Below are 23,335 nucleotides of genomic sequence, written 5' to 3'. Positions count from 1 at the left end.
GCAGCGTCTGGGGGCACTGTATAATTGTGTAGTTACCCTGTATTAGCAAGATCCATAGAGCAGTGTGAACATTCTCCAACCTCATCATTAGTCTTTGGGGCCGTATTCTCCTCTGGAGTGGGTTGCCATTCCCTTCTCCAGGGGATCTTCCCAACCCAGGGATTGAACCCAGGTCTCCCGCATTGCAGGCAGATTCTTTACCATCTAAGCCACCAAGGAGGTTCTCCCTTCTCCATTTATTAGAAAGTGCTGAACTGTACAGCTTGACTCTTGCTCATTTGACAAATACTTCTCTATTGCTCACGCACAGTGTGTAGGCTCAGAGTCTTGGAGAGGAAATAAAAGTAAACAGATAGTGTTAATACAGAAGACTCATAGTTATGATAGCGACTGTGTGTTGGCTGCGAGGGGCTGCTTTGTACTCCCCATGCAGATACTCTCCTGGTTTTACAGGTGAGTAAGTGGAAATTCAAGGTGATGTAATCTGACCAGGAAGACACAACTAGGAGGTGGGTAGGATGTGTTCTGCTGGAAGTGTGTACAGGGCACAATAGGAGCACGTATACTAACCTGGAGCTGGCTGGGTAAGAAGTTTCCAGGGAGGGTTTCCGAGAGTAGCTCATAGCTGAGGTGAGTTTTGATGGAGGGGTAGCAGCTGGCACGGAGCAGCTTCAGGCTAATGAAGGCACAAAGGAAGTGCAACCCACGGCAAAGGTGCAGAAGCCCAGGAAATTCCAGTGGAGCTTAGGGTTCTAGGGGAGGATGGGATCAGGGGTTGGAGAATTGGACAGCATTCAACTGGGTCAGGGTTCTTAAGAGATAAATACAGAATGCAACCATAATGGCTGGATTACCATAAATTAGTGTTAATTTCACATTTGGAATCTTGTAGTGTCTGAAAGACTTGCTAGTCTCGTGTTTAAGGGAATGCTGCAGATTTTTAGGTCAGGATCAGATATATGTTATTAATGCCTGTTTGGTTTCTTACCTCATACCAAACCTTTCTTGAGCTGGGGTAGAAAGAGATTGTCCAGAAAGCCATAGGTATATAAGCTGTATTTTGCTTGCTCAGTAGAACACAATATGAAAGTTTATCATCCTTCTATAATACTTATTTCAGAGACTCCATTTCATTTACCAATTAAGATCCAGAAGTTTACCTAGTAAGAACCAACCTCACTAGGCATGGTTCTGAGGACACAGCATTTACATTGCTTCCTTTGCCTCTATTTGAGTAACTGGAACCTGGCCAAAACTAGGTCCTCAGTCTAGACAAACTAGGTAAAGAGGAGCCATACTATGCATACTCTACTCTAAATGTCGACTTTAGGTTATTATTTTTAACTAGTGTATGATTTTAAAATGTCATTTTTATATAATAAACTTTTACACTGTGTTGCTTAATTCCAGCTTTGAACGATATGGTGAAAGAATTTATTTCCATGGGAAGTTTGGTTGCGCTGATTGCTACAAGCCAGTCGCAACAGTCTCTACATCCTTTACTTGTTTCTGCTCAAGGAATTCACATATTTCAGTGTGTCCAGCATATTCAACCTCCTGACCAGGTAACTACTACTTGCGAAGAGTGTTGAAATGTGTCCCCTTTTACATAAATTATTTATCAGTTTTATTAATGATGTATGACTTTATTAAAATGTAATGCTTATGTTAGTGATCTTAAGACTTAAAAATCAACCTTCAGTGCATGTTTTACTTACATACAAAATTTTCATCTGTAACCATCTGAAATATTACCAAGTACTTTCCAAGAAAATATCTTTTTTGAAAATAACATTTCTTCTTTTTTTCTTATTAAAGTATTTTTTTATTCCATTTAAAAAGAAAAAACCCTAAAAATTCTGAACTGCTTCTTTCTGCATCAGTAAAATCTGTAAATACACTATGGAAATTAGAATTCTTTTTAGATTTAGTGAGATACAGTTGACAAGAACAATTACATAGATTTAAAGTGTACAACAGTGATTTGATATACATTGGTGGAATATTTACCACAATCAAGTTACTTAACACATCCATTACCTCATGTATTTACCTTTAAGAAATTCTTCTTTTAAAAATGTAACTAGCTAAACTTTTTTTTTTTAACAGCACTAATATTCTGTACCCACTATGATTCTGACATCCATTTCCAGTATGTGGGATTTCTTCCCCACACCACCAAGCAATTCTTGGAGACCAGCTGGGAGTCCTACAGTTCAGCCTGATTCTGACACTACCCAGAGATAGCGTCAGATTTCACGGGTCCAGGGCCCAGTCCCACAAGACTGCCCTCCACGTCAGATACCAGTGTTACCCGTGCTTAGACTGGTTTTCCGTCAGAGTCCCACAACTCCCTCTTTGGGTTCAGTTAATTTTCAATAGCTAGTCAGAGAACTTGGGAAACTGGTTTACTCCGTGGATTACCAGTTTGTTACAAAGAATATGAACAGATACAAATCAACAGTCAGGTGAAAGATAGAGGATGAGGTCGGGAGCAAAAGAGCTTCTGTCCTTGTGGAGTTTGGGACTTGCTCTGGTGGCGAGTGGAAGTGTTCGGTTCTCCAGCCTGAAAGTGAAAGTGCTCCTTGCTCAGTCGTGTCTGACTAGTTGCGAGCTCCCACCAGGCTCCTCTCTCTGTGGAATTCTCCAGGCAAGAATACTGGAGTAGGTTGCCATTTCCTTCTCCTGGGGATCTTTCCAACTCTGGGACCAAACCCAGGTCTGCACTGCAGCTGGATTCTTTACTGTCTGAGCCACCAGGGAAGAGCTTCTCCAGCCTGGGAGCTCTGCAGACCCTGTCCTTTCAGGGATTTATGGGAGCTCTATTACATAGGTGTCATTAATCAAATCATTGGCCCTTGGCATTGACTCAGCCTCCAGTCCCTCTCCCTCCTGGGAAATCAGGGGCTGGGACTGAAAGTTTCAGTTCTTTAGCCTAGGTAGGTTACCGTGGCAACCAACCCTGGGTACTTAGGTGCGCTCCAAAAGTCACCTCGTTAACATAAACTCAGATGTGGTTGAAAGGGGTTTGTTAGGAGTGTCAAGACACGTTTATCACTCTTATCATTTAGGACATTGTAAGGGTTTTAGGAGCTCTGTACCAGAAGCTGACAAAGACCAAATGTGTTTAAGCACATAAAACCCATCATCTCCTTTGGGGGCTTACAGTCCTGGTGGTTTTAGTGGCAGTGCACTCCAAGAATGTTTCCAAGACAGGCACCTGTATTTTATTTGGCTTTCTGTTTAAAATTCTTACCTAGCATCTACGCTAAAAGTACTCAGACCCTTTGCTAATCAACTGTTATTGTAGTTAGGGTGTTTGGGGTGGACAAGCTGCTATATTTAAAATAGATAACCAACAGGGACCTACTGTATAGCGCAGGGAACCCTGCTCAATGCTATGTGGCAGCCTGGATAGGAGGGGAGTTTGGGGGAGAATGGATCCATGTATATGTATGGCTGTGTCCCTTCACTGCTTACTTGAAACTATTGCAATATTGTCTTGTTAGCTATACCCTCAGTTCAGTTCAGTTCAGTCGCTCAGTACAAGATAAAAAGTTTACTTAAAAAAAACCCATCACATTGTACAGTTTAAATATCTGATAATTTTATTTGTCAATTATATCTCAAAGCTGAAGAAAAAGAAAAGGATAAAAATATACCTGTTATTAAGTATAACAGAACATAGCGATATCGACCACTAAATGTTTTTAGAATTATGTTTTATGGGAATAACAACAACAAAATACTCTTAAAGGAGCCAAAATAAAAACCTTTTTACTGGAGAAAGAAAGAGCAGTCATTTATCAATGTAATTCTTTTTACAGCTTTCAGTTCAGTTCAGTTGCTCAGTCTTGTCTGACTCTTTTCGACCCCATGAATTGCAGAACACCAGGCCTCCCTGTCCATCACCAACTCCCGGAGTTCACTCAGACTCACGTCCATCGAGTCCGTGATGCCATCCAGCCATCTCATCCTCGGTCGTCCCCTTCTCCTCCTGCCCCCAATCCCTCCCAGCATCAGAGTCTTTTCCAATGAGTCAACTCTTCGTGTGACATGGCCAAAGTATTGGAGTTTCAGCTTTAGCATCATTCCTTCCAAAGAACACCCAGGGCTGATCTCCTTCAGAATGGACTGGTTGGATCTCCTTGCAGTTCAAGGGACTCTCAAGAGTCTTCTCCAACACCACAATTCAAAAGCATCAATTCTTTGGCGCTCAGCTTTCTTCACAGTCCAACTCTCACATCCATTCATGACTACTGGAAAAACCATAGCCTTGACTAGACTGACCTTTGTTGGCAAAGTAATGTCTCTGCTTTTGAATATGCCATGTAGGTTGATCATAACTTTCCTTCCAAGGAGTAAGCGTCTTTTAATTTCATGGCTGCAGTCACCATCTGCAGTGATTTTGGAGCCCAAAAAAATAAAGTCTGACATTGTTTCCCCATCTATTTCCCATGAAGTGATGGGACCAGATGCCATGATCTTCATTTTCTGAATGTTGAGCTTTAAGCCAACTTTTTCACTCCTCTTTCACTTTCATCAAAAGGCTTTTTAGTTCCTCTTCACTTTCTGCCATAAGGGTGGTATCATCTGCATACCTGATGTTATTGATATTTACAGCTTTATTAAGGTATAAAAAAATTGAAGACAGCAAACTCACTATTTAAAGTGTACAATTTGGGAGTTTCCTGGTGGAATAGTGGTTAGGATTCAACTCTTTAACTGCTGTGGCCCAGGTTCAGTCACTGGTTGGGGAACTGAGATCCTGCAAGCCACATGTTGCAACCAAAAAATAAAAAATTAAAGTGTACAATTCGATCAGTTTTAACATAGGTATGTACCATGAAACCATCACCACCATTAAGGCAGCAAGGGTTTGCATCCCTCCCAGGCGTTTCCTTAGTGCCCCTTTGCAGCCACCCCTCTCCCAGTCTGTCTGCAGCAAACACAGTCTGCTTTCTGTCCCTGCAGATTATGGCAACCGGATTTTCCTCAAAATACGTGTACAAAGGTTTGCACTCAAGTAAAATTATAAATTTGAATTCCATCTTTTTTTCGTTAGAATCAAAGATGTGAAATTCTGCATACTATAATAAAAAATAAACTGGACTGTGACATGAAGAGGCTCACCGGTCTTGACCTGCAGCGTATAGCTAAAGAAACCGAAGGGTTTGTGGCTAGAGACTTTACCATGCTTGTGGATCGAGCCATACATTCTCGTCTCTCTCATCAGAACGTGTGCACCAGGGAAGGTACGTTTTATTGCTAAAACCAAAATTTGATTCCTTCCTTCCTTGTGGAGAAATGTAATTGTAGTAAGGTAAGAATTAAATCTAGTCCATGTTAGCATTCAAATAAGCAGGTATGTGAGTAGAAAATGGCCATTTCCAGCTAAGTTGACAACATTTTTTTTAACTGAGTTAAGATTGGCTCAGTGAAATCAGACGGGGAAAGACAAATATCACCTGATTCTATTCATGTGGAATGTAAAAAGCAAAATGAATGAACAGACCAAACCAAACATGAACATGTAGATATGAAGAGCAGAATGGTGGTTACTAGAGGGGAGGGCACGCTGGGGAAGGGAGGCGGCTGCATGAGGATTCACATAGAGATATGACCACCAAAAGAAGTTGTGTTTATTTCCAAACAGAATTAGTTTTAACAACATTGGACTTCCAAAAGGCGCTCCAAGGATTTATTCCTGTGTCTCTGCGAAATGTCAACCTACATAAACCTCGGGACCTGGGCTGGGACAGGATCGGTGGACTGCATGAAGTTCGGCAGATGCTAGTGGATACTATCCAGTTACCAGCCAAGGTACTTAGAAACAAGCTGAGTACTGCCTGCTTCCTGTGAAACCCCTGAATCATTGGCTCTGGCTGTATGTGTTGGCTTGCCCGGTCTCAGGTTGACCCAACAAGAATTTATTGTTACCAAATAAACGTCCAGTCCTATTTTGGGCACTTGAACAGATTTTTTAAGTATTTGATACAGTCCTTGCCCATGATGCTGGGGTGATATTTATAGTAAATAAATTTTATTTTATTTTTGACTGCACTGGGTCTTCACTGCTTTGTGGGGGTTTTCTCTAGTGGTGATGAGCAGGGCCTACTCCTTGCTGTGGTGCACGGGCTTCTCGTTGTGGTGGCGTCTCTTGTTGTGGAGCACAGGCTCTGTAGGGCACACGGGCTTCAGAAGTTGTGCCACGTGGGCTTAGTTGCTCCAAGCCATGTAGAATCTTCCTGGACCAGGGATTGAACCCACGTCCTCTGCACTGGCTGGCGGATTCTCTTCCACTGTGCCACCAGGGAAGTCCTGTAGTAAAAATACAGTTTGATGTGAATTTCAGAGTTCTTGGGTTTTTCTTGAATAATTCAAATTTCACTGAAGCGTATGAGCCATCAGCTACAATTGAGCAGAAATGAACTAGAAGGTGGGAGAGTCACTGAGGCCCCCAGAACTGATGGACTAAGCCAGATTTTGGGTGACAGTCTCTAGACAGAGTTAGCAGGCAGCACTGGCCAGGCTGACTGTTGTTTAGATCAGAAGTAGAATCTAGAAGGTGGTGTGTCTGGATGAGAAACCTGAGCGTGACGGACCTTCGCATGAGATCAGGGGCCCGACCAAAGAGATAAAGAAATGGGTAAGGCCCTCGGTTACATGTAGGTACTGGGGACTGTCTGGTGGGGACTGGGGCATACTGAGTGGCACCCACGACTGGGGGTTAAAGCCTGTGTGGAAGGACATGGGCGTGGGACGTGGCCTGCAGGGTCAGGACCTAAAGGCTGGGTCTGGGCATCAGCGTCATCCAGGCATGTGAGCCATCTGCATAAATGCTCACACTGGGACCTTGTTCAGATTAGAATGGAGGTCCAGATGAGGTTGGAATTCTGTCAATATATGGGACTAAATAGATGTACCCAATAGAGGAGACCCAATGGGTCTCCCCAGTGGCTCAGGAGTTACAAAATCCACCTGAAGTGTGGGAGACATGGATTCAATCCCTGAGTCAGGAAGAGCTCCTGGAGAAGAATGGCAGCCCACTCCAGGATTCCTGCCTGGAGAATCCCGTGGACCGAGGAGCCTGGCGGCTGCAGTCCATGGGGCCACACAGTCGGCCACAGCCAAGCGCAAGCTCCCATGCTGCCCAGAGGTGGCCAGGGGGTTGCTGACAGAGCCAGGCAGCTTTCTTGCTGTTCAGAAGTTTTCTTGTTCAAAAAGTTTTGAAACCTGTTCAGAAAGTTTTCTTGCTGAGAAGCTGGTGGTTTAGAGGGTAAAATTACTTGTTCAGCATGGAATCTCCTGGGAGATTGTACTATTATCATTACATATGCTTCTTTATATTTTCTTTCCTTGATTGAGTATATTGGAATCGGTGTAGCAATCATAGCTTGCCCCATGAGCCATACAAGTGGAGGGCAGTATACTTATTTTTATTTTCTTAATGTAGTACTATTATAATGTTTGGGGGTGGGAAACAGGAAAAGTGGAAAGAAACTCAGATCCATTTATATGCATTTTATGTGGAATGTCTTCCGTGGTCCAGTGGGGAAAATCTGTGTTAGTCCCTTTGAGTCCATTCATTATTTTGAGTAGGAATGGCTTTCCTGTCATTGACTGTTACAGAGATGGCAGTTGTTACTGTCCAAGGACTTTTTCTGTGCCCTGATCTTTAGCTGCTCAGTCATTTGTTTTAGAGTTGAGCTCTTTGTCGTATTTTCGTATCTTTCAGTACCCGGAACTGTTTGCCAACTTGCCCATACGACAGAGGACAGGAGTACTGTTGTATGGTCCTCCTGGAACGGGAAAAACCTTGCTGGCTGGAGTAATTGCACGGGAAAGTGGAATGAATTTTATTAGTGTCAAGGTATGTTGGGCGTTTGTCTTTTTTCTTTTGATTGAGGCAAAATTCGCATAATTGTGTTAAAGTGCACTTTCAGTGGTATTCAGTGCGCTCACAGTGCTGGGTAGCCACCAGCTCTCTGGTTGCAAAACTTCTTCATCACGGTCTCCATCCCCCTGCCAACCCCCTGGCAGTCACCAGTCTGCTTTCTGTCTCTCTGGATTTGCCTGCTCTAGATATTTCATAGAAGAGGAATCAACCTTTTGTGTCTGACTTCTTTCACATAGTATAATGTTTTCAGGGTTCATCCAAGTTGTAACATGCCCCAGAACTTCAGGACTGTTGATGGCTGGATGGTATTCAGTCTTTTTAAGTTGGTGTGGATATGCCATAGTTTGGTGAACCTCTGGGTTGTGCCCACTTCTTTGCTGTTATGAATAATGCCGCTGTAAACATTTGTACATACATTTTTGTGTGGACATATGCTTTCAGTTCTCTGGAATACATATATGCCCCAGAGTATAAATATATATATAGTCACTCATATGGTAATTCTGTGTGTAACTTTTTGAGGAACCATCGGACTTTTTTCCTAGTGACTATACCGTTTTACATGTAAGGCAGCGTGAGAGTGAGTATACCTATTTTTCCATATCCTTGCCAGCCCCATTTGTTTCTTGATAGTGGGTTAGTCTCATATTTGGAAAACTATTAATAGTAGGAGCAGTGATCGGTCTGTTAAGCTGTGTGGGAAATGAATAGTGAGGCATCTCTCTTTTGTAGGGCTTATTATTAACATGTTTTTGCTTGAGGCGGCAATAGAATTATGTATAAATATTCAGATAGAGGAGCAAGCTTGGAGGGGGAAGAAGAGCCAGAAGACTAGGGCCTGGAGGCCACTCTAAGGCAGAAGCTGAAACTTTGATGCTCCTGTTGGTGGGCGTCCGTATCTCACCCTTGCTGCCTCACACCCAGTTTAAGTTTTCTCAGATGCAGGGTGAGGGTGGTCCTTGAAAGGACATGCTAGCAGATCCCCGGGTAGTCACCAGGTGGCGCTAGTGGTAAAGACGCTGCCTGCCAGTGCGCGAGACGGGAGAGACTCCGGTTTGATCCCTGGGTCTGGAAGATCCCTTGGAGTAGGAAATGGCACCCCACTCCAGTATTCTTGCCTGGAAAATTCCATGGGCAGTGGAACCTGGCAGGCTAGTCCGTGGGGCTGCAAAGAGTCAGACTTCACTGTGCATGTAGGGGATCATTTTGAGTTACGCTTCTCACTGCACCACTGGGGTGTCACTGTGGTCTGGGATGTGATGGCTTGTTTGTAAAGTTTCAGCGCCCCAGCTGTATGTATTTGCCAAAGAGCAATTGCATTTCAAGGCAAATTTTCCCCCACCGTCTGGAAGTAGGTGTTTCTGTGAAACATTACCGTAAACCAAAATGATATAAAGCAAACTAACGATCAGACACATCCTGCTAATGGATGAGCAAAGTAAACTGAGGTTAAAGCACAGCTGCTCACAGATGCAGTTCCAGCTGTGACAGAAAGCTTGGGGAGAAGTTTGGTGATGCCACGCCTGCTGCTGGGGGGTGTGCTGCCTCGGTAGTGGTTCACGGCAAAACAAACCCTGAATGCTGTTTTCACTTTCTGCTCTATTTCATAAATGTGAAGTGTTTCTTTGGATTTCTTGTTAGTGAAAACAGTTACTAAATAGGTCTTTCATGAATGCGAAGTAATGTAAAGTGAACTTCCAAAAGAGAGGGGAGAAAAAAAGAAGAAAACCCTATAGTGTAATCTTATTCAAAATTGATTGATAATCTGAAAGCCAGGTTAGTAATTTGCAATTGTGTTACATCTACCCTCTTTATCACATCAGTTTTTGTGAGCTGCTTACGTGAGTATCCTGGCATTGATGGAGAGCAACGATCATATTCTTTCTTTTTTACTTGTCACTAGAATGTAGCTTTATTGTGTGTATTAACAATTTTCAAGATTAACACTTGCAAATATTTTTGTATTTTGGATTGTTCCATTAAGGAGGACATCTTATCTCTCCCCTTTAGTAAATCTTCAAATTGCAGTTGGGATGAGCTCTCAGTACATAGGTTTCAGTAAGAGAGCTGAGGCTGTGGGTTAGGGTGGGTCCTAGGAGGTGTGCCTCAGAAGCAGGCCTTGCACTGACACCAGTATGCTGCCTGTTTATTTCGTCCTGTGTAGTTCTCTGTGCTGAGAAAATACAATTACATGCTGCTAGGTCACTTCAGTCATGTCTGACTCTGTGCGACCCCATAGACGGCAGCCCACCAGGCTCCCCCGTCCCTGGGATTCTCCAGGCAAGAACACTGGAGTGGGGTGCCATTTCCTTCTCCAATGCAGGAAAGTGAAAAGTGAAAGTGAAGTCGCTCATTCGTGTCCGACTCTTAGCGACCCCATGGACTGCAGCCCACCAGGCTCCTCTGTCCGTGGGATTTTCCAGGCAAGAGTACTGGAGTGGGGTGCCATTGCCTTCTCTGATATAATTACATACTAGTATATTAATAAATATCAAATGATGGCTGAATATTAGAAATTCTTCATTTTGGTCACATATCCTGATCGTATTTGGTCTTTTCATGGTAATGATTTGTCTTTGGAGACCACGTTAGGGCTTATTCAGTTTTTTAAAATATCCCAATTTAAGGAAAGACTGTCCTCATTATTGATTTTGTTATATGTAGTAAAGCTTGTTTTGAAAGTTTTTTCAGTTGACTTTTAGGAAAAACAATATATTCTTCAAATAACATATTTATGGAACAGATAAATTGGTTTCAGTAATTGAAGATGCTGATTACATGTCTCATTACATGTTTTTTGGAATCTCCAAAGATTTGAGAAAGATGGAACATTTTCCCTTTTTAAACCATTCATTACTTTACTAAATGAATTATTCAGCTTACCATGTAGCAGGCACTGATACTGGAGTCGATAATAAAGCTGCCTTTTCTGAGCTCGTGTTCTGTTACTGGAGAGAGACAATAAACAGAAACACTTAATGCATAATACACTGTCAGGTGGTCGTGGATACTATGTAGGAAGACAGTCAGGGGAAGATGTGAAGTTGGAGTGGGTTGTGGATGGGGTTGTCAGGCAAGGCCTTTCTGGGGATGTGACATTTTGTCAGAGATCTGAATGAAATGAAGCAAGAAGCCCTGAGACTCTGGGGACAAATGATCTAGGCAGAGGAAACATCAGGTGTGGAACTTGTGGTATGACACTCCACTCACGTTAATTTTTTAAATGTATTTTGGAGAAATCCATTTAATTAAACATTTTCTATTATTACATTTAGACTTAGCCATGGACAAAAATAATATTTTGTTTTTAGATAGTTTTGAATTGATTATAATTTAATTTCATTTTACCTAACAGGGACCCGAGTTACTCAGCAAATATATTGGAGCAAGTGAACAAGCTGTTCGGGATGTTTTTGTTAGGTTAGTACCCTATGAATGCTTTTTAAACTAACTCTGTGGTTATTTATCAGTCAATACTTGTTGATCTTGTTTTTTTAAAAATTTGATTTTTGAAACCTGTGATTTAATGTAGATTATTAATAAGCTGGAGAACAAAATTTCACTGTTTTACCAAATACTACTTAAATGTACATTTTTCATACTAAGCTTTAGAAATTATTGGTTTTATATTTATAATAGAAATATTTCTGAAATGTTGAAAGTGAAGTCATTTTCGGTTATTCATAGATGCTCAAAGTATATGAAGCACATAATTACTAGTTTTATCTCTCTTATAAGATTCCATGTGGCCAACTTAATTAAAATAGAGTATAATTATTACTGCATTTATTTTAAAATACATGTGAATACAGAAGCTAATATTTGAGTAAAAATAATACTTAAATGTGATGGGATTACAGAAAGCTTATAAATGAAAAAGCCACTTTGTTCCTTTACTAAAATTTTATTATAAAATATGCAGTTAGAATATATATAACATAGCTATATATTTTAAAGAATAATAAAATGAACTCTTATTTCTACCACCCAATTTAAGAAAAGAATATTACCAGAAAGACCTTATCACAGATAAAGACAGTCAACCACATACTGACCAACAGTTCAGTTTACCAGAATGATATTACAGTTACAAAATTGAATCTAATATTGTAACTTCAAAATATTTAAGTCAAAAATTTATAGAGTTCCAAAGAGAAACTGACAGATCTGTCTTCATAGTGGAAAATTTTAACACAGTTCTCAGTTATTAATTTAAAAATAGTAAAAAAAGTAAAAATTTAGAAGATTTAAACAACATATTCAACAAGATTGATGTAAGGATATTTAAAACATGTGCCCAACAATTGGGGAATATACTTTTCTTTTTAAGCATACCTGGAACATTTTTGAAAATTGGCCACATGTCAGGCCATGCATAGCAGTTGTAGTAAGTTTCAAAGAAATAATGTAATGTGGACTCGGTTCTTGTTTTAAAACAAGTTAAAATAAAGGATAAGCCCCCCCCCCCCCGCCGCCCAGTACATTTAGCTGGGCTTCCCTGCTGGCTCAGACAGTAAAGAATCTGCCTACTGCAGGAGATGCAGGTTTAAGCCCTGGTTTGGGAAGATCCCCTGGAGAAGCACATGACAACCGACTCTAGTCTTCCTACCTGAAGAATTCCATAGACAGAGGAGCCTGGTGGGCGACAGTCCATAGGGTCGCAAAGAGTTGGACACGCCTGAGCGACTAACACTTTCACTTTCAGACTAGAGAACCGGAACACTTCCACTTGCCACCAGACCGAGTCCCAGTGATGGAAAAGATGATAAGAGGATATTATAAAATAATAATATAAATTTTATGCCAGGATATTTGAAATTTGGGCAACATAGACAAAATATATTTCACCAAAGTCAAGCAAAGAAGAAACAAAATCTGAATATTCTTGTACCTGTAGGGAAAAAATGAGTCACTAGTTAAAAATTCTTGCACAAGTTGAACATCAGATATCATTGGTTTTTTAAGAGAGTTTTGCCAGACATTTAAGGCACAGGTAATCCAGTCTGTTGTTGGTGCCAGATTTATCTTACTTGCCATGTATTTAATAAAGATTTTTTTTTTAAGCAACCTGTTGGTTATTTTGTATTAAGGGCAGTTCTTCAGATCTCTAGTCTATCCTTTTACCAGAGATGAGATTTATTTTCACTTTATAAGGTTCTCCATAAAATAATTTTAGTCATATGTTTTTTTTCTAACTTGAACTTTGTTTAGTTTTGTTAATTGACTTTGTATTAATTAAAAAGAAGGTAACATAATAAGCATGCTGAATTTCAAATTCACAGAAGACTTGAAGAGACGTTGCACAGAAGTGTAGGTAGGCAAAGCACATTAAAAAGAATTCACTTGCAATAAGGGTCAAAGGAGCTTCTAACTTGCTGAGTAAGACTGGTCCAGAAGGCGCGGATCTTCCCTGACTTCCCTAAGACCTAGTGTACTAAAAGCAAGGCGCATTACCCTTTCTTAAGGGTTTGTTGTGAAGAATTAAAATCATATATATGTATGTGTATACAGATATAAATATATATATGTGAAATTGCAAACTCGGAGGCCCTCTTCAACTATGAGATACTGTTTGTTTCCCCAGAGCACAGGCCGCAAAGCCCTGCATCGTTTTCTTTGATGAGTTTGAATCCATTGCCCCTCGACGTGGACACGATAACACAGGGGTTACAGATCGTGTGGTTAACCAGTTACTGACTCAGCTGGATGGAGTCGAAGGCTTGCAGGGTAATAATCGTAAATACAGAAACATCTTCTAATACCAGATTCCCCCAGGATTTAGTAAAGTATTTTCTTTCTCCCCTCAGGTGTTTATGTACTGGCTGCTACTAGTCGCCCTGACTTGATTGACCCTGCCCTGCTCAGGCCCGGCCGACTAGATAAATGTGTATACTGTCCTCCTCCTGACCAGGTGACAGTTTCATATACCTACAAACGCTCTACTCTTTCCTTGTGAACTTTACTTCTGCCAGGTAACAGCAGTTGTCCTTAGAAGACCAGCTTTCAGCAAAGGCCCTAGTCACTGTTTTCTTACAGCATGAAAAGATTCTGAATTAGATGCAAAGCCTTTCTTTGGCCCAGCCATCCCATGCAAACTCCCATCTGAAAACTTTGTGTTAGCCAGATGGAAAAAAGGGAGGGAAACCAAGTATTGATGTCCACGTTCCCTGTGTTCAGAGATCACACACCTCATTATCTTAACAGAAGACTGATACAGAATCAGGCCTAGGAGTATAGGAAGCATCCGTGCCAGTTATGTAGAGATATGCCTTTTGACCACTCTAGTCCTGTGTTCCCAAATTTACAAACGAATGGATAAGTGAAAGAAGAAATAGACGAATTCATAGTCAAAGGTATAAATGTATATCACATGTAGCGATTATTTTTCTTTTTGAAACATTTCTTGGCTCCTTTGCCCAGATCTAGAAGATAAGCACTAAGAAATGATCTACACTGAATAGTTGATTTTCATTCATTTTCCTCCCTGTGTTCTTTCTGTTAGACAACAAGTACCAAGGAGGATAGATGTAGCCTGGTGGTACATTGCTCAACTTATTTGTAAAACTGATTAGATATATGAAGTGAACGTATAAGAAAAATCTTGTAAGATGCACAGTTGAAAATATCGCATTCAGTGTTATTTGTTAAGTCAGTGAGTGTTTCTTCCTTCAGGCGTCACGTCTTGAAATCTTACACGTTCTCAGTGAGTCTCTGCCTCTGGCAGATGACGTGGATCTTCAGCACGTGGCCTCAGCAACCGACTGCTTTACGGGAGCGGACCTGAAGGCGCTCCTCTACAGCGCCCAGTTAGAGGCCCTGCACGGAAGGCTGCTGTCCTGTGGGCTCCAGGTAAGTTACTGGAGGAGACCTACTGTGGCGTCTTACGCGGATATGAGCAGTTCAGTGTCAGTTTCAACCTTAAAAACAAAGTTTTACTTTTGAACAACTTCAGTTTAACTTTATAGGAATTTGCCTTTAGTCAAGTGTACCGTAATTGGGATGCTGGCTTTGTAGGGAATTTGTACTTACATGAAGAATTTGGTGTCTGTTTCTTTCACCTTACCTTACTATTGGCAAAATATAGTTGGTGTGTGGAAGGGTATCCTTTGAATCAAGGTGTCAGGAATTATATTGCGATTTCAGATTTTTTACTTTTTAAAACAATCATCAGATGGTTGTTTTGAAGCTCAGGTTGCCCAGGTCCGGCCAGTAGGAGCCCCTTTGGGATGGCTCCTGTGCCTCTGTGGTGTGTAGTCCTCGTTCTCTGATCACTTACTTCCCTACAGGACAAGACGGTCTAGGTTTATCCTGTACTTTCGGTACTCCAGCCCCAGAAAGTTTTTTCTGTAAGGATAATGTAATTTTTGCACCAAAGAATTTGAACTCTGCCGTATGATGGACTTAACCATATATTTTCCAGGAAGACTTTTCCTGTATGCTTCTCTCCTTCACATTTTGTTGGAAGTTATTGCAGGGACTAAATTTAGATACTTCCAAGTTTTTGCTACTTATTTTGGTAAGCCATGGAAGGTGTTTCCTCCCCCTGTGCCATTTCACTAGCAGAAAGGGTGTTTATTTGTAAAGCACTCTATAATGATGCATCAGCCATGTTTTAGAGTACTTTTTCATTTCAGAATAGAAAAATATGAATTTAAAGAGACATGAAAATAAAATCCAGAAGTCTGAGTCCTAGCTTTGTTAGTTTTAGGGGAGATGATTGGCAAATTACCTACATATGCCATTTTGTCTTTCCTTATTTTAATAGTTAAAATTATGTGATATGCCTCAGAACCATTAGAGAATCAATAAGAACTTTTGTAAAAAGGGCCTGGAGTTTCCTTGATCTGTTAGAACGCTGTGTGGTTTATTTTTGAATTGTGGATTATTTAGAGCTTTATAGCCGCTTGTCCTTTTGTGTGTTTTAGGATGGAGGTTCCAGCTCTGATAGTGACCTGAGTCTGTCTTCAATGGTTTTTCTTAACCACAGCAGTGGCTCTGATGATTCAGCTGGAGACGGAGAATGTGGCTTAGAGCAGTCCCTGGTTTCTCTGGAGATGTCTGAGGTGCTTCAAGATGAATCAAAGTTCAATATGTACCGGCTCTACTTTGGAAGCTCTTACGAATCAGAACTTGGAAATGGAACCTCTTCTGATTTGGTAACTTGTGTAGTTGTACAGCTTTGAAGTAGGAAGCCATATGTTGTTTCAGTTTATGGCCCCCCATGTTCTTTCTGGTTGGTGTGACTCCGTCAGTAAAGCAGTCTTTCCATGCACTAATCAGTCATTTTCATTCCTTGTGAAGACAGGGCTGGCAGTAAGGGGAGCCGAGGTAGCCAGGGGTTGTGATTAATTACCCTTTGGTTTCTTTCAGGTTTTCTCTCTTCATTAGCAGCTTTAAAACATCTTTAGTAGCAGATCAATTTTATGTTAAACTTAAATTCTATTATTGTAGAACAGTTGAGGATAAGAAATTTGGTATGATAATCTCAAAAATTCTGACAACAAAATGTTATCTTTTGGTAATATTTCTGGTAGAAAGTATAAGCATAGTGAAAAAGTTATTAGTAATGTTTCAACAGGGAAAATGTTTAGATTAAATTTGTGTGTTTTAGTCACTTAATCATGTCTTGACTCTTGAAACCCCATGGACTGTAGCCCACCAGGCTCCTCTGTCCATGGAATTCTCAGGCAAGAGTACTGGAGTGGGTTGCCATTTCCTTCTCCAGGGGGTCTTCCTGTCCCAAGGAATTTGAACCTGGGTGTCCTGCATTTATTGCAGGCAGAGTCTTTACCGACTGAGCTACGAGGGAAGCCCAGATTAAATTTGGGTAATACCATTTTTCTAAATTAAAATAGCATTCAACGCATATCTCAGAAGATAGTGATTCGCTGTTACTGTATTGGTAAACTTAACATTTTTACAAATATTCAGTAATTTTTTAGGTAGATTTCCTTAACTAGGTTTTAAAAAATATAAAAGTAACCCATTTTTATTCTCGAGAATAGTAAGCAGTTTTAATTCTCCGCTTTTTTTTGTTTCTTAACATGTAGAAATGCCCTAGAACCTTAGTATAACCTATCACTAGAGCATTACTGGTGGATTTATAACAAAGCATTTAAAAAAAAACCACCTTGTATGATGGCAGTTTTCACTCTCTGGCGGGTCAGCCACGTAGGTATAGATGATCCTTTATAGAATATGAATGCATTTTAAACCTGCTTAAATTTTAGCTAGTTACAATGCAAGCTTACCCATGGTAAAGTTTTCCTGCTAAAAGTTTGTCATTCTATCTTTGATAAGTACATAACTTTTTTCTCCCTTGCTCTTTTTCCTTCCCTCCCATCTCATTATACTTAACCATGCAGAGCTCACAATGCCTGTCAGCACCAAGCTCCATGACTCAGGAGTTGCCTGGAGCTCCTGGGAAAGATCAGTCATTACGACCTCCATTGTTCAGAACCGCCTCCCAAGAGGGTTATCAAGAACTCACACAGGAGCAAAGAGATCAACTGAGGGCAGACATCAGCATCATCAAAGGCAGATACCAGAGCCAGACTGGAGTAAGGCTTTCCCCCTTCATCGCAACTGTAAAACTTCTTACAGATTGTTTTCCTGTTTTTGATATGTATTTTTTCGATTTGTAAATGCACTCTCTTTATAAAGGGCTGAGACACACCGATCGGTCAAACAGTTACATGCTAACAGTGTTTGGTAATTTTATGAGAAAGGGAAGGCGTAGTCCCAAGAAAGTGGCAAAAGCAAATAACTCTTTTTCTTTATGTCCCTTAGTTAACTTTCTGTCATTTTATTTTTTGCTTAAGGAGGATGATACCCTTAACCCACCAGGACCAATCAAAACCAGTTTGGCTATTAGCCAGTCACATTTAATGACTGCACTTAGCCATACTCGGCCATCCATCAGTGAAGAGGACTGGAAGACCTTTGCTGAGTTGTAAGTAACAAATTCTGATTCAGAAGTATACAGCTATTACAAGCGACAGTTCTTCAAACTTCCAGCGTTCTTTTTCGAATCACAAATAATATGTGGAATATTTAAAAGCCAATTCAAAAACATTTGCTTAGTAGCCATGCATTCAAACACTCAAAAACGTAAAGAAGTTAAAAATAAATTTTTATTTTTATATAAATGTATATTTATATAAATCAGATTTAATCAAATGAATTGGTTAATGGACTTTTTAAATTTTAAAAACAAAGAAAAAGTATATTAATGAAACATGATTTCTCTCTCCACAATGACCTCCATTTCTAACTTAAGTAACCACAGTAGGACTAAACTGTTTCAAATTAAATCTAGTTTCAATAAACTTGGCCTGATTATTTATATAAGTTCAGCAAGAATAGTAATTGACCATATAGGTGCTTTTTGCTGGAAATTTACAGCAGGAATCTCAGTTTGATGTTTTAAAAGACTTGATGCTTGGAAGCCAAGGCAAGTACTTACCATAACATTTTGCTTGCAGTAGCTATATACTGTTGACCCTCAAACAACATGGGCTTAAACTACAAGAGTCGGTTTTCAGTAAACATGTACTATAGTCCTACACAATCCACGGCTTGTTGAATCTGTGGATACAGAACTGTGGATACAGAGGGCTGACTGAAGGTTTATGTCTGTTAGTGAGGGGTGGGGTTGGTGCCCCTCACTCCTGTGTTGTTAAAGGGTCAACCGTATTCAGGTGGCTTAAATTCCCCTCTTTTGGAGGTCCCCAAGATACCCTTCCCTGGTGGCTCAGAGGTTAAAGCATCTGCCTCCAATGCGGGAGACCCGAGTTCAATCCCTGGATCGGGAAGATCCCCTGGAGAAGGAAATGATAACCCACTCCAGTATTCTTGCCTGGAGAATCCCATGGACAGAGGAGCCTGGTGGGCTACAGTCCACGGGGTCGCAAAGAGTCGGACACGACTGAGCGACTTCACTTCAAAGATACCCTGAAGTCCGTATACCTGCCAGGAAATGACCTTCCTAAACTCATGTGGTAAGGTTACTGGGAACTCTGAAAAAAGGTACCAGGCGGATTTTCCAAGGAGCATTACTGGTTCCATAAAATCAATCTTAGTTTCTTAAAACTGGTCTTTTTGGTTCTCTGTGCATTCTTCACATGTGATATTCCAGTCAAAGCCTTGGTAATAAAACCAGTGCTTCCAGCTGTGCCCTATCACAAGGAGAAAGGATTCTCCTTGAACTTATGGAAATAACTGTAGCCATAGGAATATTCATTGAGAGTTTCTTCTGGAAGGATCAGGTAGAAAACATGTTTCATTTTTGTTCACAAAGGCATATTTAACCAAATTATTGATAGCTTAAAAAGGTTTCCTTAAATCTGGAAGAAATAAAACAATACTTGATAAATACAAAGTCATAAAAACTACAATGGTCCTCAGTAGTTCATTCAATCCCATGTAATTCATTTTTATGGATCTTCTGTTAGCAGTTTTATGAAGCCATCAGTTTCTCCTTTAGAGTTCTACAAATTCTTACCTAAGTGAAGTCACTCAGTCGTGTCTGACTCTTTGCAACCCCGTGGACTGTAGCCCACCAGGCTCCTCCGTCCATGGACTTCTCCAGGCAAGAATACTGGAGTGGGTTGCCATTTCCTTCTCCAGGGGATCTTCCTGACCCAGGGATCTAACCCAGGTCTCCCTCATTGCAGGCAGACGCTTTAACCGCTGAGCTACCAGGGAAGCCCTAATTCTTACCTAATTCAGTGATATAAACTGAAAGTTATCAGAAACCAGCCCTTGTTAGAGTAGTTCCCATAAGTCTCTCTGAAGATCTAGCACTTTTGTAGGAACACTTTTACAATAATTATAAATGAAAAAGACTTAAAACTGGCCATGGTTAAAGGTTTTATGAAACTCTTTACTATCTTTGCCAACTTTTCTGTAAATCTGAAGCTCTTCTCCTAAAATAAAAAAAAAAAAACAGATGAAACATCACTATAATGCAGTTGATGAGGAAATTTGGGTATTTCTGTGACATATAATTTTAAAAGATAACTGGAATTACAGGAATTGTATACAATTCCTAAATGTCTGATATGTAATATTCATAAGACATGTTAATAACATAGCCATATAAATATAACTGAGTATCATGTGTTGTGTTTCTTCTTGACAGTGCTTACTATGTAATGTAATATATCAAGTAAGCCTAATTTATCTTTCTCTTTTTGTAAGGAGAAAGGTAGTAGATCTCTTGAGATGTTCCTGGGGATCTCTGGAAAATCATAAGAGTTAGTTCAAAGTCAAAAAGCCTTATTTAGAATTTGGGGAAGTTTGTCAAAAATATCAAGAGGTTTTAAAACACCAGTTCAGTTCAGTTCAGTCGCTCAGTCGTGTCCAAGTCTTTGCAACCCATGAATCGCATCACGCCAGGCCTCCCTCCCTGTCCATCACCAACTCCCGGAGTTCACTCAAATTCACGTCCATCGAGTCAGTGATGCCATCCAGCCATCTCATCCCCTGTCGTCCCCTTCTCCTCCTGCCCCTAATCCCTCCCAGCATCAGAGTCTTTTCCAATGAGTCAACTCTTTGCAGGAGGTGGCCAAAGTACTGGAGTTTCAGCTTCAGCATCATTCCTTCCAAAGAACACTCAGGACTGATCTCCTTCAGAATGGACTGGTTGGATCTCCTTGCAGTCCAAGGGACTCTCAAGGGTCTTCTCCAACACCACAGTTCAAAAGCATCAATTCTTCGGTGTTCAGCTTTCTTTGCAGTCCAGCTCTCACATCCATACATGACCACTGGAAAAACCATAGCCTTGACTAGATGGACCTTTGTTGGCAAAGTAATGTCTCTGCTTTTCAATATGCTATCTAGGTTGGTCATAACTTTCCTTCCAAGGAGTAAGCGTCTTTTAATTTCATGGCTGCAATCACCATCTGCAGTGATTTTGGAGCCCACAAAAATAAAGTCTGACGCTGTTTCCACTGGTTCCTGATCTATTTCCCATGAAGTGATAGGACCAGATGCCATGATCTTCATTTTCTGAATGTTGAGCTTTAAGCCAACTTTTTCACTCCTCTTTCACTTTCATCAAAAGGCTTTTTAGCTCCTCTTCACTTTCTGCCATAAGGGTGGTATCATATGCATATCTGAGGTTACTGATATTTCTCCCGGCAATCTTGATTCCAGCTTATGCTTCTTCCAGCCCAGCGTTTCTCATGATGTACTCTGCATAGAAGTTAAATAAGCAGGGTGACAATATACAGCCTTGACGTACTCCTTTTCCTCTTTGGAACCAGTCTGTTGTTCCATATCCAGTTCTAACTGTTGCTTCCTGACCTGCATACAGGTTTCTCAAGAGGCAGGTCAGGTGGTCTGGTATTCCCATCTCTTTCAGAATTTTCCACAGTTTATTGTGATCCACACAATCAAAGGCTTTGGCATAGTCAATAAAGCAGGAATAGATGTTTTTCTGCAACTCTCTTGCTTTTCCGATAATCCAGCAGATGTTGGCAATTTGATCTCTGGTTCCTCTCAGCGGATGTTGGCAATTTGATCTCTGGTTCCTCTGCCTTTTCTAAAACCAGCTTGAACATCTGAAAGTTCACGGTTCATGTATTGCTGAAGCCTGGCTTTGAGAATTTTGAGCATTACTTTGTTAGCGTGTGAGATGAGTGCAATTGTGCGGTAGTTTGAGCATTCTTTGGCATTGCCTTTCTTTGGGATTGGAATGAAAACTGACCTTTTCCAGTCCTGTGGCCACTGCTGAGTGTTCCAAATTTGCTGGCATATTGAGTACAGCACTTTCACAGCATCATCTTTCAGGATTTGAAATAGCTCAACTGGAATTCCATCACCTCCACTAGCTTTGTTCGCAGTGATGCTTTCTAAGTCCCACTTGACTTCTCATTCCAGGGTGTCTGGCTCTAGGTGAGTGATCACACCATCGTGATTATCTGTGTCATGAAGATCTTTTTTGTACATTTCTTCTGTGTATTCTTGCCACCTCTTAATATCTTCTGCTTCTGTTAGGTCCAGACCATTTCTGTCCTTTATCGAGCCCATCTTTGTATGAAATGTTCCCGTGGTATCTCTAATTTTCTTGAAGAGATCTCTAGTCTTTCCCATTCTGTTTTTTACTATTTTATATATCTTACTGTTAAACAATACCTATTCGCTTAACCATAATGTCAGAGACTTTGCAGGCAAATAGAGTTACATAGGTGTAAAAACAAAACACTTAAGGCTTTCTTAAGTAATAAGATATGAGGTATAGGAAATTATTTGGATAAAATAGCATTTTGATTTCTAAAAAGTTTCCTATGAAGTCTACTTAAAAAGGTAAAGAACCTTTCATAGTCTCAGGAGTAGCAGACCAATAGCCCAAAAGATTTTTGTCGTAAAGGAGAACATTTTAATAGTGGTAGTATATAAACTAAAGCTTTCCTTTAACCCCTGTAGTAAATTCATTCCATCTTATCCACCTTGACTACACACAGTTGGCCTCTCTGCAGGTTTCTGAGTTCATTCAGTTTGTCCTTTATTATTTCCCATTCTGACACAGTCAGAATAGAGTTGCATAGCTGTTTTCCTTGTAATTTCTCAGTTCTAATTAAAGACATGAATTAGAATTCTTAACACAAAACTTAACTTGTAATTTTCAACTGTTACACTAGCATTTTATAGACCGGTAGATTACTGCATACATTTCATAATTTCCGGAAGAATGCACCTTAACAGTACAATTCTTCAGTGTAGAATGGGACGCATTTCTTTATACTTTGAAATATTTTTAGTTTCTACATTGTAAGAAGCCAAAAGTAAATAATACTGTGTTCAGTAGTTAATGTTTCAGTATTTTATCATATTTAAAAATGATCTAGATACCCAGTGAATTTTCATCATTTACCAAAACTAAGGGTTTAAGTTACTGAAGAGATTATGGAAACAAAGGAGACATACCATAAAAAGTTACTGTTGAGAAGTTCACTTATGAAAAGTTTATGGGATATTAAAGCAGTTAACTGTCATGGCAAGTTTCATAACAGATATACTTTAACTTATATTTACTGGCCAGTGTCCCAGATCACTTTACTTGGATTAGTTTGTATTATGTTTCTGAGAGTTGAGAAATATTAAATTTGTGCTGCTGTTTTCTTTAAGCCAGTTAAGTAGATCATTTTACAAATTATGGCAATATTCATCTAAAATATCATATATACATTGATATAACAAACACAGACAAACAGACCCTGTTTAATTTCCATCCCCAAATTTTAGCCTTGGGCTTTTCTTTTTTAATTGGAATATTTTACTGTGTTGAGTTAGTTCTTATACAGAACGTGAAGCCGCTGTTTGTAGACATGTATCCTTTCGCTTTCTCCCTTCTGCCCCACCCCTCTAGGTTGCAGCAGAGCCCCCAGCTGAGCTCCCTGTGTCACTGGGCAGCTTCCCCCCAGCTGCCTT

The 23,335-nt window shown here is 40.3% G+C and overlaps 1 protein-coding gene and 1 long non-coding RNA gene across 5 annotated transcripts in view; one reads left to right on the top strand and one right to left on the bottom strand.

Annotated features, from left to right (window-relative positions):
* PEX1 (peroxisomal biogenesis factor 1) overlaps positions 1-23,335 on the top strand; it is an 82,623-nt gene that overhangs the window by 44,791 nt on the left and 14,497 nt on the right. For 3 of the 4 annotated variants that reach the window (XM_069587393.1, XM_069587394.1, XM_069587395.1), the window contains 11 exons: positions 1,411-1,565; positions 5,066-5,255; positions 5,657-5,823; positions 7,739-7,873; positions 11,256-11,320; positions 13,485-13,627; positions 13,708-13,811; positions 14,573-14,749; positions 15,826-16,056; positions 17,266-17,460; positions 17,722-17,852. In XM_069587393.1, the coding sequence (XP_069443494.1) occupies positions 1,411-1,565; positions 5,066-5,255; positions 5,657-5,823; positions 7,739-7,873; positions 11,256-11,320; positions 13,485-13,627; positions 13,708-13,811; positions 14,573-14,749; positions 15,826-16,056; positions 17,266-17,460; positions 17,722-17,852 (1,693 nt within the window). The remainder of the gene's footprint in view (positions 1-1,410; positions 1,566-5,065; positions 5,256-5,656; positions 5,824-7,738; positions 7,874-11,255; positions 11,321-13,484; positions 13,628-13,707; positions 13,812-14,572; positions 14,750-15,825; positions 16,057-17,265; positions 17,461-17,721; positions 17,853-23,335) is intronic. The other variant, XR_011256576.1, reaches the window with a different exon arrangement.
* Positions 5,619-14,217, bottom strand: LOC138439119 (uncharacterized). Its single transcript, XR_011256577.1, has 3 exons — positions 12,510-14,217; positions 10,784-10,848; positions 5,619-6,321 (listed from the first exon to the last, which is right to left on the bottom strand). It is a non-coding gene; the product is annotated as an uncharacterized lncRNA (long non-coding RNA).

This window comes from Ovis canadensis, chromosome 4 (genome assembly GCF_042477335.2).
Source record: "Ovis canadensis isolate MfBH-ARS-UI-01 breed Bighorn chromosome 4, ARS-UI_OviCan_v2, whole genome shotgun sequence".
Classification (NCBI taxonomy): Eukaryota; Metazoa; Chordata; class Mammalia; order Artiodactyla; family Bovidae; genus Ovis; species Ovis canadensis.
The sequence above is the reverse complement of the archived record's forward strand: the minus strand, read 5'-3'. Positions and strand labels throughout refer to the sequence as shown.